The sequence below is a fragment of the Poecilia reticulata genome, chromosome 9 (genome assembly GCF_904066995.2).
Source record: "Poecilia reticulata chromosome 9, P_reticulata-male-v2, whole genome shotgun sequence".
Taxonomy (NCBI): Eukaryota; Metazoa; Chordata; class Actinopteri; order Cyprinodontiformes; family Poeciliidae; genus Poecilia; species Poecilia reticulata.
Window position 1 is genome coordinate 6,786,408 of NC_088838.1, and position 24,319 is coordinate 6,810,726.

Sequence of the window (24,319 nt, forward strand, 5' to 3'; positions counted from 1 at the left end):
TGACTTGATGTAAAGGGAGGTAGTCAATTACCCAATGATGGATAGATTACAGTCATGCATCATTCGGGAGGATGGGGGGGGAAGCCAATTTCCCGATGTGAACTGAATTTGAAACTCAATTTGTAACTGCTCCCTCTGTTCTTCTCAGATAGATGGATCGGGAAAGCGGCGAGCAGCTGATTTGAATCTATAACTGGCGGACGGTCGGCGAGGTTACGGGTCAATACGTCTCCAGTCGTTTGGCCAGTTTCAAAATGGAAATCTGAACAGTCATTTATGCAGCAGTTTGTTCGGCTAAAGAGGAAGAGGTCTGAGGCTGTAAGTGAGAGGAAAAACTACTTTACTGGAACTGGATGTGAACACACAGATGGAGAGAGAAGCAGCTGGACACTGTTTTACATATGTACAGTTTCTGGTTCAAGAACAAATGATAAAAAAAAAAAGCTGTTTCACATTTGAGCACTATATACAATTTAAAAGAAATAAAATCACATTTCCCACATATTAGCAGTAAAGCCATCTTTACTTGTCCACATAGTTGGTATTGACTAGAAGATGCTTGATCCAGTGACTTCAGATGGGGACTGAAGATGCACTGTGATTACCAGCTGAGTGGGTGATATTGATCAGGAGGCGGTCAGCAGAGATCATTGGGCTCTTAGTGTATTGACCGACTTCGTTACTCGAGGGAAACTGAACTCAGATCAAATAATTCACAAGGAACAAAACTGTCAATGCTTTCCAACTAATGTACAACAATCAGTCTCCTTAGACAAATCGACTCGATTGAAGACAAACAGCTCGGAGTTGCAGAAATTATAACTTCCCTGGTGTCCATTGGCTCGATGAGGAGTCCTGCGCCTCCTCGGGGAGAGCCGGTTGGACAGGCAGCGTCGCACTGAGCCGTCTGTGGCGGGTCCTTCTGCGAGTCTCTTTAATTGATTCGGGGGAGGTGTGAGGCACCCAGGCGAGTCCAGTGGTGACGTGTTCAGAGTTCACCTGGCTCCTCAGACTGCGGCGTACCGAGCGCTGTCGTCTGGTGGCAACAGGTTTGAACACGTCCTCAAAATTAAAATGAGCCTGCCAAGGGGCGAGGTCGACAATGGGTCCCCTTTCCTCCTCCTGATTCCCATTACCCTCGCAGTCGGGTTGGTGCTCCCCTGCCTGATGTGGTTCCAGCAGGGCTGAGCTCCTTCTGCCTTGTTTAGCTTGCTTCTTTGCTGGTTTTGCTTTGCTGGAGTCTTCACCCAAAGGAGCGTAGCTGGAAGTTGGCGTCAATGTACTTGCGTCATATTTCGATTTGCTTGAGTCGGTGCAGAGAATATCAGCAGAGGGCTCCTCAGGGTCGGCTTCACGCTGCTCACTCTTGGTGAACGTCGACAGAGTTCCTTGTGAAACGTCAACTTCTAATTGCTGCTCTGTGATTTCCTCCCGAAGCACCTCGCAGTCAGCAACACTGACCTTTCTCTTCTTCCGTACTCTCTTGGCTGTAATCCTTGGCTGCCTGTTGTTCCTCTCTGGACTACAGCTAGGAAGGCTGACAGATTTAATGGAAAAGTTTCCCTCTGAGCAATCCTCTCTATGTAGAATAACATTTGGCATTTGAAGGCTGATGACATATCCTTGATGCGTGGCTGTTTAGAGGAACAAAAGAGGGAAAATCTTAGCGCTCTGTTTCACTTCTAACCTTTTCTGCAAAGAACCACAGTCTTCTCGGACTGAACCAAAAATACATAAACAAATCAGTAACTGCAGCTAAAGATGTATACAGCACATTTTACCTGTGGGGCTCTCAAGGGTCTGCTGTCTGGCTGAAGTCCGCTGGATGAAGGACAGCCTCTCTGTGATGGGGCTCAGGGTGGGGTTCTTGGAGGCGTACTCTCGTGAGCCGTACAGAGAGTAATCTACATCCTTATTCCAGCGGTGGGCGGCTGAGGAGGCCACCTGTACAACAATGTTAGGAAGAAACAAAAAGGTTAATTAAGCAGTCTGGTCGATATAAACTTGTGTTGTGAAATTTACACCTCTAAGCTCTTTTTCAAACTGTTTTCTTGGTCATGTGTTGGTATTGATGGTGTACTTGCATATTAGTCTCTTTAGTGGACTCCAGTATCAGACTCTCTACACTGCCACCTACTGACAAACTAATGTAAGTTAACAAAATAAATAAATTCTACACATTCAGCCAGAAATAATACATATTTGAGGTACTTCTAACAACAGAATTGGGTCATTCTAGATGTAATGTGTTTGCATCTTGGTTTTTTATTCCGTAGCTGCACTGAATAATTGTTGTAGAATAAGTAATTTGTCAATACAACAAAGTTTCTCTCATGCATGAAAGAACTAGATCAATTCAACATTACTAGTAGAGCCAAAGAGACCACTTAAATCAACTTAAACAAGAACAAACTTATTTAACACGTTTATGTTGATTTTAGGAGGACAATGGATATCAGAATCCAACTCTCTGTATAAACGACTTAAGATTTTTAAGCATTTTCCAACAGCGTAAGATGAATGAACAGACATTTCATTGAATATTATCCATTCATTTAAGCAATTTTAGGCCAGGATTCGGAACCAAAACTTTTAAGTTGGAAGTATTCACTGACATCTCACTTTATCTTCTGTGTCGCTACATGAAGTATTAAATGTAGCAATTTATATTCTTCCTAAAGTTCTGTTCTATAGTTGATTAGATGTATATTTTATCCTTTGAAATGCAGTCAGACTCTGGGTTGAAAAAAAAAAACTCATCTCAAAACGATTAATGACATGCACAGCCATGTTCCTGTCATGAAAGCCACATCTGCCCTGACACTACACACCATTTCAAAACCAGTAGAAAAAAGCAGATAACGGATCAACAGAGAGAGGATTGGGACTGGATTCTTTTTGTCAATACAGAGTTCGTAGACTGTTTCCATGGTAACGTTCAAGCGCTTTTCAAGGTAGGTTTTCAAACTTTTACAGCATCACACTTTGGAGATTAAAAACCATACAAAGGAACTAAAAAAAAACAGTTTTCTTTACTTGTTTGACTGAGAAGCAGACGGTCAATTTGTTGGAAAATAGAAAAGATAGAAGAAAATGCAGGAAGTTCCTTAAGATTAGCTTAGGTATTCAACCAACAAAACGTTCAGATTCCTGCACTGAGAGGATTTAATTTAAGTTGAAAATGTATAGACACGTAGCAGCGTGGCATCACTCTCGCAACATCCCACTATGCAGCTCCCTGCTGGAGGACAAAAACTACTTGTTGACGACGACCACCAGTGGTTTTACTGTCAAGTTGTCAACACAAGACGATAGATCTTAAACATACAGGTGATGTATAAAAGAAAAAGGGAAGCAGTGCTTCGCTTCTAATTATCAACCCTGTAACAACTAGATAACAAGGTCAGGAAAAAGCTAATAAAAATAAAAATTAAAAAAAACAATAGCGAGGGAGAGTGAAGTAGCTATGTCAAAGGTTGACTTTGACAACCTTAACATATGTCATGCAGAATTTGGAAGGTTTGGTTTTGAAAAAAAAAAAAAAAAAAAAAAAAAAAAAAAAAAGGTTATCCACACAAACTTTCAGACAGATCATCAGTAGAGCAGGTGTTTAAATTAGCTAATCAACCACAGTTGTGTCAGGCGATCATACTGTAACAGATTAAGGTTCTGTTCTTTGTTTGGGAAATGCTTGCATGTTTTTGGTGTTTAATACGACAACAAACATACCAGTGTATGTTTGTTGTCAGCTGCTATGCTAACGGGTCTGTGTGTAGCATAGTGGACACAGGGAGTGAGAAAAGAGAAGAATACAAGTGATTTTGAGTTATTCTTCAACAGTTTTTCTGCGTTATTTTTCCCTTTGCTGTGGTGCACTGGATTAAATTAATAATGCGTCAAATTTCTGAATTTAAATGTGTCTAAACATGCAACAGAACTCGAGAACAACTGCTGTTGAATGTACCTGCAAGAAAAAAACAAAACAAAAAACAAATGTAAAAAGATCAACCTGAAAAGGTAGGATATAGTTTGCTAGGTTTCTGTATTTTTAGATCTAGCAAACCTGCAAGACCCTCCTTTGTTTTGAACTCTTCAATGATTTACGTATTTCTTGCTACATTACTATAGGTAAAGAAGAAAAATACTAAAAATCTTGTGGCACCCCCAGTATAGTTTTCATTTGACATTTTTGTCCCACATGTCAAGAGTTTGGGCACCATCGTTCTACATTACAGATCTACGTTGATCTATATTTGGCTATATAGAGATAAATACACATTTAGGAGAGATGCATCTCTTTCCTAAACTTGAGCAAAGTGAGTCGGAGTGAAACCGCTAACACATCAAGTCCATGTCTGGCCTCCGGGGTGATGTGTGCAGAATCCTCAGAGAAGAGGACTGTAACAAGCAGACCCACCTTCATCTTCCTGCAGGCCAACTTGGCAGCGGATCGCGTCGACCTCTTCAGGGGTTCGCCGACCTCTGGCTGCTGGAGGAACAGAGAGTTGGCCTGAGGAAACATTAGATGCACTGTGTCTCTGCCGCGCTCTTCCACACACCAAATGGAAAAGCGCGATTAGGTTCATATCCAGAAGGAATTAAGCAGCAGAATAAATGGGAGCAGGCTACGACCCCTGAATTATTAAAAAGTTGATCTTATTTGGCAACTGAAGAGTTCTACAAGTAAGAATCAGGGAGAAACCGTGAGCGGTGGAAGCAGACCTTTCTCTTTCGCTTGCTGGGCTGCGCTCCAGGCTGGCCTTCAGACGACTCCTTGTTCTGTGGAGAGACGAGTTTACATGTTTACAGACTTGCTGCTTTAAATTAGAAAAAGCAAAAAAATCTATTGCAACAGGATGAACTTTGTCCAAATAAAATTTTTTTAATGCAAGTAGAGTTTCATGTGTTGGTGCATTTAACAGACTACACAGTACTACACAGTATTTAAGTTGAAATTTTGCCATTACTGTACAGCATTTTTGTCCTTTATATTCCATCTTTGTGTGAGTCTATTTACTGTTGCCTGTCACTTTGTTGTTGCTGCACAGAAATTTCTCCATTGTGGGACAAAAAAAGACATTTCTTTTCTATTCCAGTTTTCACCAAACATGTCAACATCAGGGTATCTGCAGGCTTCAGCAAGTTAAATTTAACACTTTTTGATTCCACTTTTACTGAAATTTAAGCTAGGAAAAAAAATATATATATATAAATACGGCACACAAAAATGCTAGCTAGCAAAGGTAAGCAGCTAGTTACCAGTAGCCTCGACTGCCTCAAGTCACAGAACACAATTAAGATGTCTGCACTTAAACCTTCGCCTGACAGAAAAGTCCCACAATGAAAAAAGTAGCTGTATACAAGATTAAATAAAAATAATAATTTAAATAATAAATTAAATAATCCTCTAACGCCCAAATTTAAGACCTGTGATTAACGTATTTAAGGCCAACTTCCCTTAGTTGTCAATAAATGGATTTAAGACTTCCTTAAATCTGGGCATGTTCAGCAGACACCCTGAACACGCCTGTTGAAAGAAGCCGTGTTAAAGTAGAACCATTTCTAAGATGTGGAACAAATTTGGACTTTTTTTGGTATCCCTAACTGAATTAACAATTCACAGTTCAAACAATCAGACAAACACAAGGACTTCACCCAGGCTGCTCTTTCACAAACACTTGATTTGGACGTTTAGGATGGGGTCACACCTTTGCTCTTCTTCTGTTTGTGGACTGGATCGGAGTCGGACTTTCAGCGCCGCGGTCAAGTTGCTTCTCCTCGGCCGTTGACTGATCCGTCTGAGAGGTTTGGTTCGGTTCTGGTTCGGTTTCTGAGGCAAATGGGTGAAAAAAAGACGCAGCAGCAAATCAGCTGAAATAAGCTTTAAATAACTGGCCTTCAGCTACGCTTGATAATGATTCTAATTTTATGGACGGTTACGATAACAGTATGCCCACAGACATCGCACAGCTCACTGCTAATACCTTTAATACGTGGGAAAGATGGCGGCGATTAAAAAGAACAGCAGGCGTAGGAATGCAGCAGGACAACAGCCATGCATGGAAAATACTTTCATATTTCAGATATCAAGACATCAAAACGTTCCACCAACTATTTGTGCATCAACTTCTGTCAACGCTGAAAATAAATGCATAAATAAATGAACACAAGCCTCCCAAAGACGATTCTGACAAATAAAAATAAGCTGAAGCTTAAAAAGCATCAAAATGCTCTGTATGCACTTTAAATGAGAAGTAAACAACAGGAGGCAGGAGCTCTGAGGCAACGTAGCAAAGAGAAAGCATCAAATAAGATTATGTCAAGGGGAAAAAGGAAAAGTCTGCTAGTCACACTTCAAACTGGAATAATAACCTAATAAAAACATATGATCTGTTTGTTTCCATGCAGCCACTACTGAAGCGAAGCAACTTAAACAACAGTGTCAAATCCTCCCATTCCTCTGATTTCATTATTGTGGCGGAGATGAAAATGTGGAAAGTAAGAGAAGCAGTTTTACCTCTCAGATGCTGGGAGAGCGACTCCTCGTGGAAAGCCATGTTTAAATTTAACGGCTGAGCATTAAAAGGACAATCTAGAAATGCAAAGAAAAGAAAAACAGCAACAACACATGGTTATCACAGACCGCAGGACGAAAACAACATGAACATCTGAAGAGTTCTGCTCAACCTGCTTCACTCGACACAGCCGAGTCCGTCTCCTCCATGGACGGGAAAACAATCTAAGAGAAAAAAAGAAAATGTTTATTTAGCCTTAGGCTTTAATACAACAAACCTCACACATTTTAAGCGATTTTAAGAATTCAGCTGTTACCGTGGTCACCATTAAAGCATCAACCAAACACTATCTTGGTCTGTCACGGTAAGTTTTATTGGACGATAAATTGTCCCAGAAATCATTGCAATCAACAATAATATTGTTGTTTTGAGACTAAGAAAACAAAACAACCAAAATCAATCATAATTTGCTGATAGCTGACATAAACTGCTTATGAAAAATTGTGAAAAAGAAAATCAACTTCACATCAGTTCGAAATACCAATAGATTCATAAACACAAAAAGAATATTGTACCCATGATTTCAGGATGTTTTAGTTAGGTTTTACCACATTAATTACCGTTTTCATTTATTTCAGTTACCAAAAATGCTCTCAGTTTCAGTTAGTTTTAGTTAACAATAATAACCATGGGTTGTGTTGTGTGTCAAAGGTTTAATGTTTTCTACATTAAAGTCGAGCGTTTCTGCAACGACTGTTGTCCAAATGAAAATGAATGATTTTAATTTATTTGTAGTGACAGGTTTAGCACAGCACACACCTTTCCGTCCTCGTCGTCCTCCCTCTCCTGCGCCACTCTGTTTTTGTGAGACATTGAGAACGTGGGAGAAGCACCAAACCCGGCGAGGCTGAGAAGATCCAGCTGGTCTTCTGAGTCGCTCCTCTGCGGCGTCTTCAGCACCGAGCGCGGCTGGAGGCCCCCGCCGGGAGTGGCTGCTCGTGCTGGGGTGCCCCCCTTCTTCAACGGAGTGCTGGGGGGCAAGTTCTTATCGAAGAACTCGGGAGATAAAGGACCCCCGAAGCGCACCTGCTTCTTCTTCTTCACTGCAGGCGTCTCGTCCGCGTTTGCTGTAGCAAAGCAGCAAAAGCTTAAATTTACAAACATTGCTGCCATTTTTATTTCAGCATAAGCACTTGTGCACAGCTGAATCCCTCATTTACTAATAATTGTTTCTGCTTGGTATATAACAATGGAGCCCTACAGACAAGGCTAGAGTAAAAAAATAAAAAGAGCTCCACTGAGCATTAAATCTCAAAGGCTAGACTAAAACAAGATCAAAGGCCAGCTTCCCTCAGTATGTGCGTGTGTGTGTGTGTTTACCTGGGGGTTTCATCTCCAGCAGAGTAGGAAGAGAGGGGATGTGGGAGGGATGGGAGTCTGAAACGGCTGAGGGGTCGTCAGAGGGAGGGCGGCCTGGGCTTTGGTGTTTACAGGAAGCATCCTGTTAGCAGGTAAAGTGTGGGATGCTCAGTGAATCTGGGCTGCAGTAGAAAGGACAGCATGCTGCTGCTCAATCTGTTTCAGGATAAAATGGTTTTATTTAGGGCCACCAGGGGGCGCCTCAGAACACCAAAGGCAAGATGAGGGGAAAAAAGTGAATTCAATTCAATTCGGTTTATTTCTACAGCGCCAGTTCACAGCGAGCGTCGCACTTAACAAGGAAAATCATGTCAGTTCAATAATATACATTCCAGTTTATCCTAGTTAAAAAAAAAAAAAAATTAAATGCGGAAATTTTTTAAATTTATTTTGTAAATCAAATTTGTTTTGTGGCCTCCATTTTGATACTTAACAGAAAAATGGGTTGTAAGGGAGGAGGGGAGACAGGCAGTAAAGGGAGAAAAAAACTTAAACATCATTATAAAATAAGCTAAAAAATAATCTATTAGAAAGCTATTTTCTGTGCTCATCTCTCTGATTGGATGCCAGTCAAATTTATTAAGCTCCTTTGGTGAAACCAGCTAGCTAGCTAGTGTAGCAAGAACAAAATGAGCAAGTTTCTGACAAGAAAAAGAAAGTATGACGTAGAAATTATGCTAAATGTAATAATGATAAAATAGTGAGTAAAAATAGTGAGGAAAAAAACATTCTAAAAGATGATGCATATGTCTGTGGGTATTTGACACAATCCCAGGCTGGTTTGAACAGATGTTTTCCCTCACTAAATCATTGACAAACATTGTTTTGTATTTACTGAGGTTATCTTTTGATGTAAAAGCTGTTTGATGATATTCTAAGGCATTTAAATGAGACAAAAAAGGTAAAACCAGAATCTGTAAAGTATTGTGCAAAAATGCTAATTTTATCACTCATCTCCAGTTAAAAAAAAAAAACGCTTTACAAAGGAAAGGAGATGACACATCTTTTAAATTTCTACAGTTTAAAAATAGGAAGCACTTTAATGTTTTTTCATTTTTAAAAAAGTGTCCTTTTGATAGTCAGATAGTGAGGCATTCAGAGGTACAAACTTCAAACTGATTCAGAGCTACATTGTCTGCTGGCTGAGTCATTTACACACCACAATCTGAATGAAAGATGAGTGGAGAAATTGCCTAACAAATATAAGTTTTGCTTGGTGCAGTGGATTAAATCCGACATATTTGAAGTTTTATTTTCAGAGCGCTCCAAAGGTAAATTGTCAGCAAGTCAGAGTTTCCTCTGACGATAAAGCAGTAAAGGCGTCGCTCCTCACTAAGCAAAAACATTTGGCTGATGCAACAAAAACCTATAAGTGAAAGCATTCATGTTTCTGTCACAGCAGACTCATTTCTTAAAAGTGTATCTCTTAAATACGACCGCTGGCAAATAAAGCGTCTCTGCAATATGGTGTCGACACTAAAGGGAGTCACATTTCAATCATTCTTTTCCTTTTGCAGATCATCCACTCTAGACCCATTTGGAACATCGGTTTCCCGCTCTGGCTGCCAAATGCTTTCACAGCCCGATGTGCAATAAGAAACATTTGCTTATATACCAGGAGTCCAAACTTTCTGAACAGCAACACCAGTATGTGCGTTTCCATTGACCAGATAATTGCGCAAATTCAAATTATGAAAACAAATTGTGAAACAGATTTTGAAAAAACTCATGTTTTTCAATAGAAAGTTTGTGTGTTAAAATGAGGTGTTTTTTCCCCCCAGCAGTATTCAAGTTTGTGTATGTTACAAACTGCAATGGAAACACTTTTAAGTCATGTGATCAACAATCGGATTTGACTACTGGGAAAAACCACAAAGAAGACAACAGGAAGATGATGGCACGGCATGTTTCTTTTAAAAACTTATTGCATGAACAAACTTAATTTAATTCTTTACTGGAAACATCGCAAAATTGTGGTGGTGTTTTTTTTTTGTTTTTTTTAACAGTAGCAGAATATTGAAGTTTTGCACGTGTTTGTAAAGGAAACATAGCTAGTGATTTCTTTAAAAAGAAGAAAAGTTTATCTTGATCTCAAAAATTGAGACGAGACACAGAGATAGCTCAAAAACCAACAAACTATTTTCACCGTCTTTTACTCCTGACTCCTTTTTTTTAGTGTGGTGATAAAGGGCTTGAAGTGATTTCTATCAGGATGGCATCACTGTAAATGTTTCTGTCCTTCTTACTGATTTTAATCTGCCCACTTCCCATTTATTTATTTTATTTTTAGATTAGACACTTTTATTTAATCTCTCTTCTGTTGTTTTTTCCCCCCTTTTCTTGGGTAAAGGAGCTGTGGAATTGGACTGTCTGATGAATGAACCACTTTTCAAAACAAAACTTATCAAAAGTACTTTGTGGTCTAACAGACAGTTGTCATGGTTCATCTTGTAATCCAAGTCACATGTTCTACGTCAACAATAATTTCAGAAAATTTGGGTTGGATTTTTAATTTCTTTCTTTTCACAATGTCAAAAGTTTTAAGAACACAGTTTGCTGTGGATCCTGTTGTTGCTATCTTTGGAGGCTCATATTCTCAATAACAAACAACCTCTCAGCAACTCTCCTTTTCCATCTGTTATTGCTTTTGTTGCTATGGAAACCACATAAACCACCATCCATCTCTGTGCCTTTAGGATGTTAAATTGCTCTTTAAAATTGCGAAAATTAATTATTATGCTAAACGGCAATTGTAATAGATTTTTCATAAATGGCAACCATTTATTGACTACATTAATTCTTTAGGACCTCTGTGGTGTGTTATGTTGCATAGAGTAAACTTATTTTCCTCGAGGTTCTTTTCTTAGTACGAGACTTTGGTTGCTCAGGGAACGAAGGAAGAAAGGAAAAGAAAGAGAAGATAGAGAAGAAGAAAAAGAGAAAGAAAAGTAAAAGAGCAGGTTTAATTAACATGACTTTGAGGTGTTTTTCCTCTTGTCTTCACACTACATAAATAAATGGATTTGTAATCAAAAGTAAGTCAGAATAAAACAAATAAAGAAATAAATCTGCCAGAGATGATAAAGCCAATGAAATCTCTTAAGATCAACTATTTCATCGACAATAATACAACTCAAAACCAACCATGAGACTAATAAACCAAAAGATTGATCAAAAACAGAACAGATTCAGACAGACCTGACGAGCTGATAGACAAACACCAAAGTTTCACCAGCCAATCATCATAGCTTTAACCTTGTTTGTAAGGTGGGCAGGTAGAAATCAACGTTCTTTGGTGTTCAAGTTGGAGACGTGAGCCTGACTGTGACTGTCACAGCAGCTCCACCACCACATATGATCGACATCCAGTCTGGAAACCTGAATGCAGACGAAGAGCTCAGTGACTACAACTCACTGAGCTCTGAACACAAGACATCCAGCTGCAAAGTGGCCATAGAAATGATGAGAGCACTTAGACCTTTTCATCTCAGATTAAAGCAGGAACAGGAAGGCAGGAGAGGGGAGAAGGGGGAAACCACTTAGTCACAGAGCTGACATGGCAATATTTCTAAATATAGAGTACTCTTTCTGGTTCCCTGTATGTCTTCACAGCTGAGCGCTTTATAGAAAGACATCACTCGATCTTATTCTATTAAAGCAAAGCTCTGAAGTAGAGCAGCAGCGTAAAGGTCTCTGTAGTCACACCTGCTGCGTAGTTGCAGCTAAATCAGATTTTAATAAGTGTTTTGCTCCTTGCTGATGCATAGGTATGCTTAGTAACCCTGTGGGATCAGGCCTATAAATACTTATCCTTTTACATTTACCTTTCTGCTCTTTGGCTGAATTATTACAGCTCGAGTTAAACCTGATGCACATCCCACCGTGCAGAGTGAAAGGAGTCTACGCGTTAAAAGTCTATACAGCTCCAGAGATGATGCTACGCAACGGTTGACTGGCGCATAACAAAAGGAACAGAGCATGAAAGACACCAATAATCCCAGACTGGAGAAGAAAAAAAAACAACAGCAGCAACAGGCATCTCCTTTGACTTTCCACACCAGATGAAAGTAAAAGCACAAATGACGTCTTTAAACCGAGCAGAAGTAAAGGAACGCTCGCAGGATTGTCGGTGAAATTGCCGTCGAGTGGCACCAACGAGCCGAGGCAGATAAGACACTTAAAGCACTGGGTCGAGGCAGACAAAGTAACATGCTGCTACTGTCAGGCTTCCTCACCTACGACAGTCGATTCTCACTGTGACAGCAATGCCATCCAAACACTGCTTTTTACTTATTGAGAGATAAAGATGTAAATGTTCCAGATGGATGTTATCGTTTCTGCTTAAAGACTGTGAAACGGGTTGGGCAACAGAAAACAGAAAGTACAGGTTGTGCTTTCTTCCATAGGATTAGTGGGTTTAAAGTGTTTTGTGTTGCTAACTGAAGTACAGGACTTTCAGTCACACAATTACACTTATCCCTACTGACCTGCAGCTGTGAAAGGAGAAATTCACACAGAAACAGAATCTAAAGTGAATAAATACACATGTATGATTATCCTGACAATAAACACACAGGTAGAAAACTAAATGTTTTGGAAATGGGTATTACTGCAGTTTTTATCGTTAGTTACATGATGGACATTTACAACCACATTGTAATAACAGACTGGGCACTCCTTAAATGAATCAATCTGTTATTACTTTTCGACAGTAGTCGATATAGTCTCAGAGTACATTGCCATAAAAAGTGGGAACAATACATTTTGAAAAGCTTGATAAAAAGACTAACTGCACAGCAACACAAAGCAACAGACATTCCTGTGTTGTTGGCTTGGAAAAGTTCAAATGGACCTGATAAAACAAAGTTTAGATCAAATTCAATTTAGTTTGAATGGAATAGACATAAGTAGGTTATTATATATTGTATGTATTTTACAGGTTTAAAACTACAAATTAATACAAGAAAGTAAAGAGAAGTTTTCTATTAATGTAAATTTATTCTGTAAGAACATTATAGATGTTTGGAGTAATAATGCAAATGGGACTTTTAGATGAAAATCACATTAACAATTTATCAAGTTATATTTTGAGAAAAATATTGTTTTAGAAAACGATTGAACTGTGCTACTTGATTTTTCTTTTTTTAAAGCAAACTTGATTTGTTTTCCTAAAGTTTCTTCCTTTATGGAGAAGAAGTTAATCACCAGTCACCTTAAAAGAAAACTTTCTGTATAAACTCCAGGTTGATGTTGGGGAAAAAAAAATTCAAATCCTCCCCTCACAAAAAATACCTAAATTCAAATATCCCAAAAAAGTTGTCACTGATTTTAACATTTGTTTGTGTATGATCTCTTTTGATTAAAGAGCTTTTATTTTTGTAAAACCAGGCTTTTCTATTTAATAACTGAACAATACCTCTAGCAAAGAATCAGCCAATCAGCTTGTTTTTTTTTTGTCACCAATAGCTTTCATTTAAAAATGATGTCGCTTTTATGTAAACAAACAGTAGTTATGTGTGCATGTGAAAAATGCGTACCTCTTGTTCCTTCAAACTAGAGTGATGGCCAGAGATATTCTCCTCTCTAATCTCCACACTGCAGCCGTCCAGGGGGGCCGGCCGCCTGGGTTTGCTGCCTGTGGCTGGTGGATTGTTCTCTTTCTCTTCGTTACAGCTGAGCCCATCTGACAAGTTGGAAAATAAACAAAACAATATATATATATACACACACATACAAAAAGGGGATAAATTACATAAACACAGAAAACAAAAAAGAACCTGGGGGACATCACAATCGAATCAAAATGAAACCGTTTTATCAAAATGACCTTAAAACCCCTCAATTAGAGGAAAGGCAGATAAGTCTCACTTGTAAAGTGGCCTATTTACAAAGCTTGACCGAGCTCAGCAGAAACGACTGACTGTAAATGTCAGAGTGAGGCTTATGCAGTGCAGCGTGTTAATCTGGAGCTTTTGAACTTGTCTCCAGACATTAGATAGAGGAAAGAAAAAAGGAAAAATCTTCCTGCCGTGGATCCCGACGGAGAAATTAAAACTACTATAATCCTTCGGTGACGCGGGCCGCCTCACCAGACGGATAATCTCTGTCGGAGATGCGTCCTGCGGCGTCGCCGTCCGGCGCTGGAGTCGGATCACAGCCGTCGCTCTCCACCACGTCCATCAGGCTCTGGAAGGAGGCCATCTTCTGCCTCAGGGTGGAGGGAACCCGGGGAAAGACGGGGCTACTTTTGACGGCCTGGGGAGTGAGATGGCAAAAATATATATATAAAAAAATAAACAATAATAATAATGAATAAACACATCTACTCAGTGATGCAGCTTGGCAGCTCATAAACTTTTGAAATTATCAAAGTGGTATTACTGAGAGGGAGCACATCACACACACAACCCTGGTTTGCTTAAAGAGAGCCACTTGAATATTTTCATTTCCTCAGACAGCGGCATCGCGGGTTAAATGCAATTAGAAAACCGTCTCACTTCGCTTTGGTGACTCACCCCGTGCAGACTGGAGGACTGGTAGCTTTCAGAGCGAAAAAAGCTCCAGAGTGTTGACAGAAACTTTTTAAAACACTTTTTCAGCATAATTCACTTCTCCTCTCTGTCATATAGAAAAGTCATGTTTCAAAACAGTCGCAGTGGAGAAGATAAAATATTAAAATGTTAACTTTTTCTTAATCATCAGCACATCAGAGCAGATGAGCAAATGTCATTGGCTGACGGTTTCTGGTCTCCACCTCTTGTCCCTGATTGGCCATCTTCAGCTTTTTTTTTTTGAGGCGGAGCAAAAAGTGTTAAAGTTTCTAAATTTAAGTTTAAATCAAATACCTTTCAGTAAAGTGCACAAGCATTAAAATTAAATATTGTGTCTCTCCAGAAAGTATTTCTCTAAAAATATGGATATTCATTTTAGAAAGTAAAAATCATTATATTGATAAATTTCACATGGTGTGAAATATGTTGAGGTTTACAGAAACTTCATAATTAATTTTATTTGTTATTTCTGTTGTTTGGTTTATTTAGTTTTGGATATTTAAAATGTCTTCCAGTTCTGGTGTTAAATGTTCATTAGAATTTAAAGTTTATTGATCTGTGATCATTTGTTCCTGCATTATGATGTCATTGCCATTACATTTCTTGAAAATGGTCTCAAAACAACAAAGTTATTGCAATAACTTCTGGGACGATTTATCGTCCAACAAAATCTGTTATTGTGACAGGCCTCAATGTCGCTTTACTTGTGTCAAACCACTGAACCAGACGTGTCTGATGAGTTTATCTGGACTAAAGACAAAAACAACTGGACTGCTGCCCTGTGGTAAAAAGTCTTCTTTTTAGATAAAAGTCAAGTTTGTATTTCAGACATCAAATTCAAAATATTGAACTTTTACATGTTATTGTCCTTTTTTTAGATGCAGCTGGAGATGTATTGGCTGCTCCTTAGTGGTATTTTAAACAGAAACTCAAAGGTTTGTTGGATCAAAGCTGGTTGGGACTACAGTGTGGTGTTCACATGCTGCCACTAAAACACGGCGATCAGTGCAGAACTGACCTAACTGCACATTTATAGACACAAACCAACCTTCTGCCCATGTTCTGGGACTAAAAAGAGGAAAACCTCCCTCGATAATTCAAACAATCGTTAGCTATGCTCTCATCTTCTATGTGACTAAGAGGTTCATCCAGCATCAGGGAATGAAGTAACCCTGCTCTAAGGACGCTGCTGTGTGCAGGTCTTAATGTCCCTACGTAGATGAACAAATAATTAACACAAGAACAAATAGGTCGCAAATGTTCAGCTATTTAAACGCGGGGTTTAAATAGCAGCAGTTGTCAAACTGAGGAGCATCTCGCCCACCTCTGGGGTGCGTGAGGCAGGCGGGGTCTTCATCCCCTGCTGGGCCCTGAAGCGGATGAGGGAGTTCGTCTCCGGCGAGCCCCGGGCGCCGATGCCAGATCTCCGCCGGGACTTTATCTGTGCGAGGCGGGATTTGTCTGGAGGAGGAGGAGAGAGAGAGGTGACGCTCAGCTGGTGTCAGAAGGAAAACTACACAAATTCTCTTTTCAGATTAACGACCCATCCTCGTGCAAGTCACAACTGTTATTTTTTATCTCATGCAGGCTCAATAAACCCTGACAGGGATGGATCCGGTGACACTGTTGGCTCCCGGATCATTTTGCGATATTGGTTTGTTCAAAAGCAGGACACATTAGTTTATAATATTGTTTAGCATTTGTCATGAAAAGTTCTGATTGATCGACATCTTGATTAATTTCAATTAATGATGTTAAATAAAAAACAATAATTAAACTGATAGCGTTATCAGAAATATGATTTTTACTATATCCTCCACTATTTGTTCCATGAGAGAATCAATAAAAATCAGTAAATTTGAAAATATGAATAAATTAAGTACCTGTGTGCAGATTTCGTGATAAAAAAGTTCTTTAGGTAAGTAGCGTCCTGAAGATGCCCATTTCACATGTGAATGTTTTTCAATAGAAGTTCAATAAACTGGAATATTATTGAAAAACCCATTTATTTTAAAAACTTTATCACTAAGTGAAACATAATATTGATCAATTACACGAAGACGGATGTTTGAAAGTCCTTCAAACATCTGTTAATGACGATCACTTCCTACTTACACTTAATGAAACATGACATTTAATGTTAGAATTTTACATTAGATCAATAATAATACAAATTAAAAACAGTAATGGAGGATTAACGAAAAGTGTGTTTAATACCTGCTTAGAGTTTTTTTATTCTTAAGGTACTTTTAATCTAAGAAACGAGACTCATGGGGACGCATGTTATTATTTATTAAATATGACTGTACAGTGTTCGGTGTTCCTCTGTTTTATTGTGCAGGCAAAGATTCACTTTCGGTGAGACGTTCAAAGCTTAGAAATGATAATTTACCGTTTTTAGAGGACGCTCCAATTAAAAGGTGGTAGAGCACAAATGCACACCACACTTTTCAGATTATTCTGGTTAAAAAAATACATTGTATTCAACTCCACAATTACAAGTTGTTTTGTGGTGAAGTTTTTCTCTGCTGTAACAATATAGAGAAAACTCTGTGTAATACTTCTGCAATGCACTGCACGCAACTACTGATGAGGCGTTGCTGTTAAAATGCGTTTATAAACGCCTCTACTAAGGTGAGGTGTGTGTAATGTAGAAGATGGCGTGTTGCTGCTGTGAGCTGGATGTGATGTGCTGCTTCACATCTGAGTGACACATTTTTAACTGAGGCGGCTCAGCGGAGTTGCTAAAATTAGGTTTCAGACACCCAATTATATGCTGCCAGGAATAAAAATAAATGACATCCTGCTAAAACTCTCATTTCTGCGATGATAATAAGAAACAATAGGGCTTGGATCACGTGTGGATCATACACTATCCTGGTAGTCAACAACAGTTCAGGCTTCTTACCTTTGCAGTTTGATGAGGATGGGATAAAACTCTCCACAGAGATGCCAAACTGACCTGGTGTGAGCTTAGAAAAGTTTAACGGAGTTGAGATTTCATTCATTACAGCAAGAGCATCTTCCTGTACGGGAGACATGTTCTCCTGATCCCCCACTGGGACTTTAGTGACTGCCTGGTCTGTAGACATCTGTGTTGACAAAATGTTGGCACATCACACAAGGATCACGTAAACGTAAAAATGTATATGGACATATATTTATTTACAATATTTATTAGTGTATTGGGCTCAATAGCTTCTGGAAAAGCAGACGAAACTTCTTTTTTTTTTTTTTTTACAAAACATGGTTCTAGGGTAACAATTATGTAGCACGCATTAGAGGCAAACAAAAATACACAGTACTATTGAAAACGTATGAGTTGCAGCAAAGTGTTTGTAGCCGGAAAAAAACTTCAATGGCAAAGCTATTAGCCAGTGCTATCTAGTTTTGACACCCTGACATGTAACAAGTTGGCGAACTGCAGCAACAACTAGTGAAAACAACTTATTGACAGCAAGTCAAACTCTTACCTTGAGCATTCAACTTAAAACATGTGTAAAATGTCTTAAAAGTATATTCATATACAGTCGAAAAATACTTAAAAATATTCTTGAAAAACGACAGTTGCAGCAGCAAGGTATTCAAATCACCCTCCACTGCTCAGCTAAGCGCCACTGATGGATCCATCCGCGGAGCAGGTAATAAAATTTTTAAACAGTACATTGAAAACCGGACATGATATGTTTTACTACATCCTCAGGTGACCTAATTACAGCTCGGAAATAAGACTACATTAGAGAACACCGATAACATGCAAAATTGTGCTATATTCAGTGGAACTATTTTTTCATTTGCTTAAACGGCTTGAACACGACCTGACCGACTCAAAATACAAACTGACCAATAGAAACGAAGAGTTCCGTACCACGTGACTGGTTCCAACCAGTAAGACCATTGAATTCATTTTGTCATATGAAGTCAGCTCAAAATTTTCAGCGTAGTGTGTTTGAAAATAATTGAATGACCTATTTTCTGCAGTTACGATATAGGATAATAATTTTAATTATAATAATAAATAATAATAACAATAATAAACTTTTTCACGAAGGCGACAAATTTAGTTATATTAATCCCCAGAGCTCCCTCTGCTGGTGGCTGTAATTAGTGGTTTCTTTTTTTTTCTTTATTGATATAACAGAAAAATTCATGATTTGCGTTTAAATTAAATCTAAAACGAACATTTAATAGAGCTCTGTTGACTCACCTTTGCATACGTTTATCAAAAAAAGGTATTTGAGAAAACCTTATTGTACATTTTTAAATGAGAAATGTATGTTTAAACATTTAAAGATGGATCAAAAGATTAAAAATCTATGGAGAGTGAATAGTTAATAAACTGGCGCATTTAAAATATATTTAATAAGTTATGTGTTGTAATTTGGCAGTCTTCATAAGACTCATGGAGCAGCAGTTTCTATTCCATATCAAATATATTGGACGATGAAGAAATTGCTAGTGATAGCCTACATTAGCATGTCTGCTGGTTTTAGCTTTTTAGCGAATTTTAACCAATTAACTGCTTTGAAAGCTAAGCTATAAACTCTATTAGAAAGCAGTGTTCTGCTTATTTCTAATAATCTTGAGTGAAATTTGTGCATTGACTGAAAGTTTTCACTCCTTTAAAACAGTTTTTCTGTATGCGTTTCGCACGCTTTTGCTTTCCTCTGCCGTTTCTTCATATTTGTTACATTTCTGCAAGTCTTATGCAGCCGATTTAAAATGCTTCTGGAATATTCACCAAAAAATATTTCAGCTTACAGCATTCACACCGCATTTTCCCAGAAAATGCAATTTTTTCCCCAGTTGAAACTGGGTTGCATTCTCCTTGGTATTGTTGCTCACATGTCAACAATATCATATGATATTGTTGATATTGTTGACGAGCTAGCTTTCTGTGCTAGTGCTAGCGACGAGCAGAATTAGCATTTTGTAAACTTTACAAATACTATGTGGTTTTCCGCCTGTCTTTTAGCCACATTATGCGATTTCATTCCACATAAAAGCGGTTTGGGCTTCTGTCAGCCAGTACTTTGCTTTTGACTTGTGTAAAACAAACTACAGAATTTTAAATGTAACTACAATTTCATTATGTGATTTATCTGATAGCTTCAAAGGAGGTGCTGTAAGCCTCCCAACCCCCAAAGACAAACCTGTAAACCCAAACAGGTGCACTGCTGGAAATCTCTGTAAACCCTGTAACCACACACAAAGCGTCTGAGACACACTCCAAGCTCCTCCTTTTTGTGAGGTTTCAGAGTGTGTTCTGCAGCTGAGCACACTGAGATCAGATGCAGCAGAGAGCCAATCTCTCCACACCAGGGACTTTGACCACATGAAACGTGTGCCTTGCTGCGTCGACACCAGCGAGGGCCGTGCAAACGAACAGAAGCCTGATGAAACTGAATAACCACACATGAGAGTAAGCTGAGAATTAAACACATTTTAAATGTTTATTCGACACTCATCTGTTGTTTCAAAATGTAAGATTGGAGTTTTGCTGCTTTGTTGACTGGATTTCCCTTTTAACAGCGAGTTAAGTGAGAACACCGAAGCAGAATAACGAAAATAAAGGGAGAATTTTTATGTAATGAGTTCCCAACCTTCACATCCACAAATCATCTTTCTCCAAGTGTGCTAAATTCTGAGGTAGTTCGGTTTAAAGCACGCGAAAGAACTTTGACCATTTCATTGCGCTAAGATCTAAACCTTTGTAACTTTGCTGCTCAAAGTCAAACCTCCAAAGCTCAAGTCTCTAACATGTTTTCTTCAATTAATGTCTTTATTTATTTCCATTTTCTCATCAGTTCTGACCAGGTTCCCTGCCCCCACAGCATGATGTTACCACCACTGTGTTTCACAGTTGAAATGATGTGTCCGGGGTGATGTGAATCCCTGCTTTTGTCGGCCAAAACAGTAGTTTTCTTCTCATGGTTCTTCCACTGAATCAAATACTTTTTGTTTCTTGGTTTCTAGATTCAATGCTTGACTCATGTTTGGTGTGTATGAGCCTGTTGCACTTATTTTATATTTCAGGTCTCAGACTGAAAATGACAAAAACTTTCCAGCAATTTAACACTGTCTAACAGGAGATATCTGGTCCTTGGAGCAGTCGCCACAAGCTCGATCTGTCCCCAGCATCTTCCTCCTGTCACACCGACCCTCCATCACCGTTTTTTTCCCTTTTCTGCCTGCCTGGCAGCTCCATATTCAACATCCTTTATCCAACACATCCACTATCTCTTCCCCGCATATGTTCAAACCATCTGAAACCTGCTTCTAAGACTTTGTCCAAAACAACTGCTCTACCTTAGAGCTGCAGTATGTAACTTTTTATGAACTTTTTTTTTTATTTTTTTACATATTTGTTAAAACTGTTAACTTGTCATGACAGTACAATACTAATCAGATAATCTGTGAAAAGATCAATCTCCACCATTTCCTGTCTGACCCATAGACATAAGGATAGACACCTCATGGACTGCTCTCGCTTATTGTCGCTGACGAGATTTAGGGCGGCCATCTTGGAGCGGTCCACCGCTCCACTCAGCGTTGTGTGTTTAGCAGGCACAATGACGTATCAGAGCATTTAATCGATCATAACACGCTTTTTTGTTACTGGAAACCATATTGAAACATCTATCAAAGCTACAATTATAAACAATTGTATTTTTAAGTGTTTTTAATACATAGTTCAGCATGTTTAAATATGCTTAGTGGCTATAACAATAGAATAGGAATGGAATATTCTGATATTGATGCATGATGAGCATATTACAAAGCATGAGATTGAGCCCAAAATCCGATGTGCGATTCATCCGTGCTGCAGTGAATCCGCCTCTCTTTATAGATATCTCCCTCTTCTTCCTCACATCGTGTCTTTATGAAACTTTCAAAACAAAAACGGAAGATTTAGGATGTATCTTACTAGTAAAAGAATTACATATAAATAATAGTCTTTACCACCTGTGTAAACTTTGCTGGTGAATGTTATAACACATACGTTTTATAATATATGTTACATTGTTTCATTTCTAATGTAGGCTCTTGTGTCAGATAATTTGTCAATGTTAGAGAATAATAATTTTTTTTAGATTTACGGAATCTCAGTTAAAGGCTGCACAGTGGCGCAGTTGGTAGAGTTGTTGCCTTGCAGCAAGATTATGGGTTCGAATCCCGGCCCCGGTCTTTTTGCATGTTCTCCCTGTGCATGGTGGGTTTTCTCCCGGTACTCCGGTTTCCTCCCACAGTCCAAAATCATGACTGTCAGGTTAATTGGCCTCTCTAAATTGCCCCTAGGTGTGAGTGTGTGTGTGCATGATTGTTTGTCCTGTGTGTCTCTGTGTTGCCCTGCGACAGACTGGTGACCTGTCCAGGGTGACCCCGCCTCTTACCCGGAACGTTAGCTGGAGATGGGCACCAGCAACCCTCCCGACTCCACTAAGGGACAAGGGTGTAAAGAAAATTGATGGATGGATGGATGGATGGAATCTCAGTTAGCCTTCATAGCGGGGCTGAACCCCGTATTACACCAAGCACTGTAGCTACCGTAATATTAGCTGGCATCTCACCGGTGGACATACAGTAAAATAATATTCCAATCACAATAAATACACAATAATATGTCCATCTTACTTGTGAAATGTTGTCTGTGGAGCCCTCATATCAATAGTCCATCAATCAGAACAATATCCCTCAGTGCTGAGGCGTCTTCTGCTGTTTTGATTGAGCAAAGAGGGACGACCGCTCCAAGATGGCCGCCATATTTCCTGCGCCAGAGAAGCCAATGCGGGGTCTACTCTCATATTATGTCTATGACCTGACCTACAATCTCCGCCGTCTGAAGAAATGCACTAAAAACAACCAATCACAGCCAGGAGGCGGGTCTTAGCACTGTCAATCAATGCTGCTTCATATGAGAAACAACTTACCGTGACAGGAAAACTGTTTATCCGCCGTCATCGGTGGCCATGCTAACTAGCCTAGCATTAGCAGTGCGTCACTCTTCTGTCTCCAAACTTTTTACCCTCACAGAACTCTCTTCTTCATATTTTTGTGTGCCAACTCTTGATTTAGATTGAGTTGTCATCCACCTTCTGTGTCTACCTCTTCTTTAAAGAAAATATAAGTTTATCTGAAAATTTTTCTGTGAGCTGTTTCACTTAGCTCTTCCTTTTTTTTTTAGTTTTGCGTGTTTGTACCACCAGCTCGGTCATTTAGCCCTTAAATGACGTCTTATCCACATGTAAAATGACTTAGACATAAATAAATAGCCATTCCTTCCATAACAAACACTCAAACTCCAAGTATGTCTATTTTTTTATTTGTGTATTTATATACACATATAAAAAATAAGGACATATGTACAATGATAATAAATATTGACAAGTTTGTACAAGTGAAATAAGTTACTTAAGATATTTTAAAAACAAACTGAACAATAACAAGCAAAACAAAAGGGGCAAAAATTATTCAAATAATAATAATAATGTAAGAACACAGCAGAACATAAAGCCTCATGGGAGAAATAATCCAAACATTTAAGAGCTGAGGAACGGCACATTAAGAACGTTACACATGCATGTTTTTCAAGCTTCAGACCTGTCTTCTTTGTTTTTACGTTTTCCAACATTACGTAGTGAAAATAAGCCCGATTTGTAAAAAAATAAAGGAGAAATATTGAGACATAACCAAGTACCAGTGTAAAGAGCTCATTTATTCTTTAGCATTTTTATTTTTTTTTTTGCCTCAAGAGATTTAAAAATAAAGTGATCAGTTTGTTGATTTGCTTCAAGTCAGCAGCTTTGCATTCCGGTTTCAGGGGCTGAAAACGGTTTCCAATTTCAGCATTTCTTCATGTTGTGGAGATGAAAAAATATATATGTGTGTGTGTGTATATGTATATATATATGTTGGCCCAGGAGATCAGTACTGACATGTAAACAGGAAACAAACAGCAGCTTCCTCAGTTTTCAGACACGTTTCGCCTTTCGCTTGAGGGGAAGTTTAGCCGCAGATAAAATATGCAGGAAGGTTGCTGACACCAGCTCAGCGCAGCAAAGCGGACGGATTGCTGAGACTTAAGATATCGATCTGGAATCAAATAAAACTTATTCAGGAATTTCAAGAGGAACAAAAGCAACTGCAGTCTACTTTGGCGTTTTTTTTTTTTCTTTTCTTTTCTTTCCAGAAAGGTGAAGAGGCACAGAGAAAGTAAACATGTTGAAATACAGCCATGAATTTACTGTACAAGTCTTGAGGCGTGAAATTTAGCTGGCTATTTTTTTTTTGTCTTTTTTTTTTTCAAGAGATCTTTAGTGTTGCACAACGTCAGAGCATGGAAAAAAAAAAAAGTCCAAACAGGGATGGAAATGTTTCACTTTTTGTACAGGGATGATCATTATCAAAGGTGTGCAGTCCACTTGCAGAGAAGATCATGCAACAGTAGGATGAAGTGCTGATGGCTGTCGACCTCCTCAGTCGTAGGGGTTCTTTAGATTTCGTTTTTTTCATCGCTCTGTACACAGTGGGAACAACACAAGGTACTTTACTTTCCGGCTCCTTCATGCGTTCCTCCGGTCTCCACAGGCACATCCACAAGATACACGATGACATTTTTTTTTTAAAAACACTGCAAGGAAACAAACAACTGATGTTAGTATCAGCAGGAAGCTATATTTCAGTAGCTACAGAGAGTAATTTCTTGCAAAAGTATTCATACCCCTTGAACTTTTTCATAACTTTTTATTTATTTATTTTTTACATTGAACATGTATCGTTTCCTTTCCACGCCACAATTATGCTCTTAAAATCCAAATAAAACACGTTTGGAGC

The 24,319-nt window shown here is 38.8% G+C and overlaps 2 protein-coding genes across 5 annotated transcripts in view; both read right to left on the reverse strand.

Annotated features, from left to right (window-relative positions):
• Positions 1 to 323: 323 nt before the first annotated feature.
• On the reverse strand, positions 324 to 18,296 carry cdca2 (cell division cycle associated 2). Of its 3 annotated transcripts, none has more exons than XM_008417659.3 (14): positions 17,959 to 18,296; positions 17,394 to 17,577; positions 15,810 to 15,946; positions 14,024 to 14,189; positions 13,472 to 13,617; positions 7,896 to 8,016; positions 7,335 to 7,642; positions 6,688 to 6,739; positions 6,518 to 6,592; positions 5,709 to 5,830; positions 4,723 to 4,779; positions 4,418 to 4,486; positions 1,782 to 1,944; positions 324 to 1,634 (listed from the first exon to the last, which is right to left on the reverse strand). In XM_008417659.3, the coding sequence occupies exons 1-14, from the start codon at positions 17,965 to 17,967 to the stop codon at positions 817 to 819; spliced, it is 2,427 nt and encodes an 808-aa protein (XP_008415881.2). In that variant the 5' UTR covers positions 17,968 to 18,296; the 3' UTR covers positions 324 to 816. The 3 variants fall into 3 exon arrangements, with proteins under 3 accessions (XP_008415881.2, XP_008415880.2, XP_008415879.2); XM_008417658.3 differs by having other exon boundaries at positions 4,418 to 4,489; XM_008417657.3 differs by having other exon boundaries at positions 4,418 to 4,510.
• Positions 18,297 to 22,786: 4,490 nt separating this feature from the next.
• Positions 22,787 to 24,319, reverse strand: part of sema4c (sema domain, immunoglobulin domain (Ig), transmembrane domain (TM) and short cytoplasmic domain, (semaphorin) 4C) — a 126,740-nt gene continuing 125,207 nt past the window's right edge. Inside the window, exon 17 of one of the 2 annotated variants that reach the window (XM_008417656.3) lies at positions 22,787 to 24,002. The gene's annotated coding sequence lies outside the window, so the exon portion shown is untranslated. Of the gene's footprint in view, positions 24,117 to 24,319 lie in introns of both variants that reach the window. The other variant, XM_008417652.3, reaches the window with a different exon arrangement.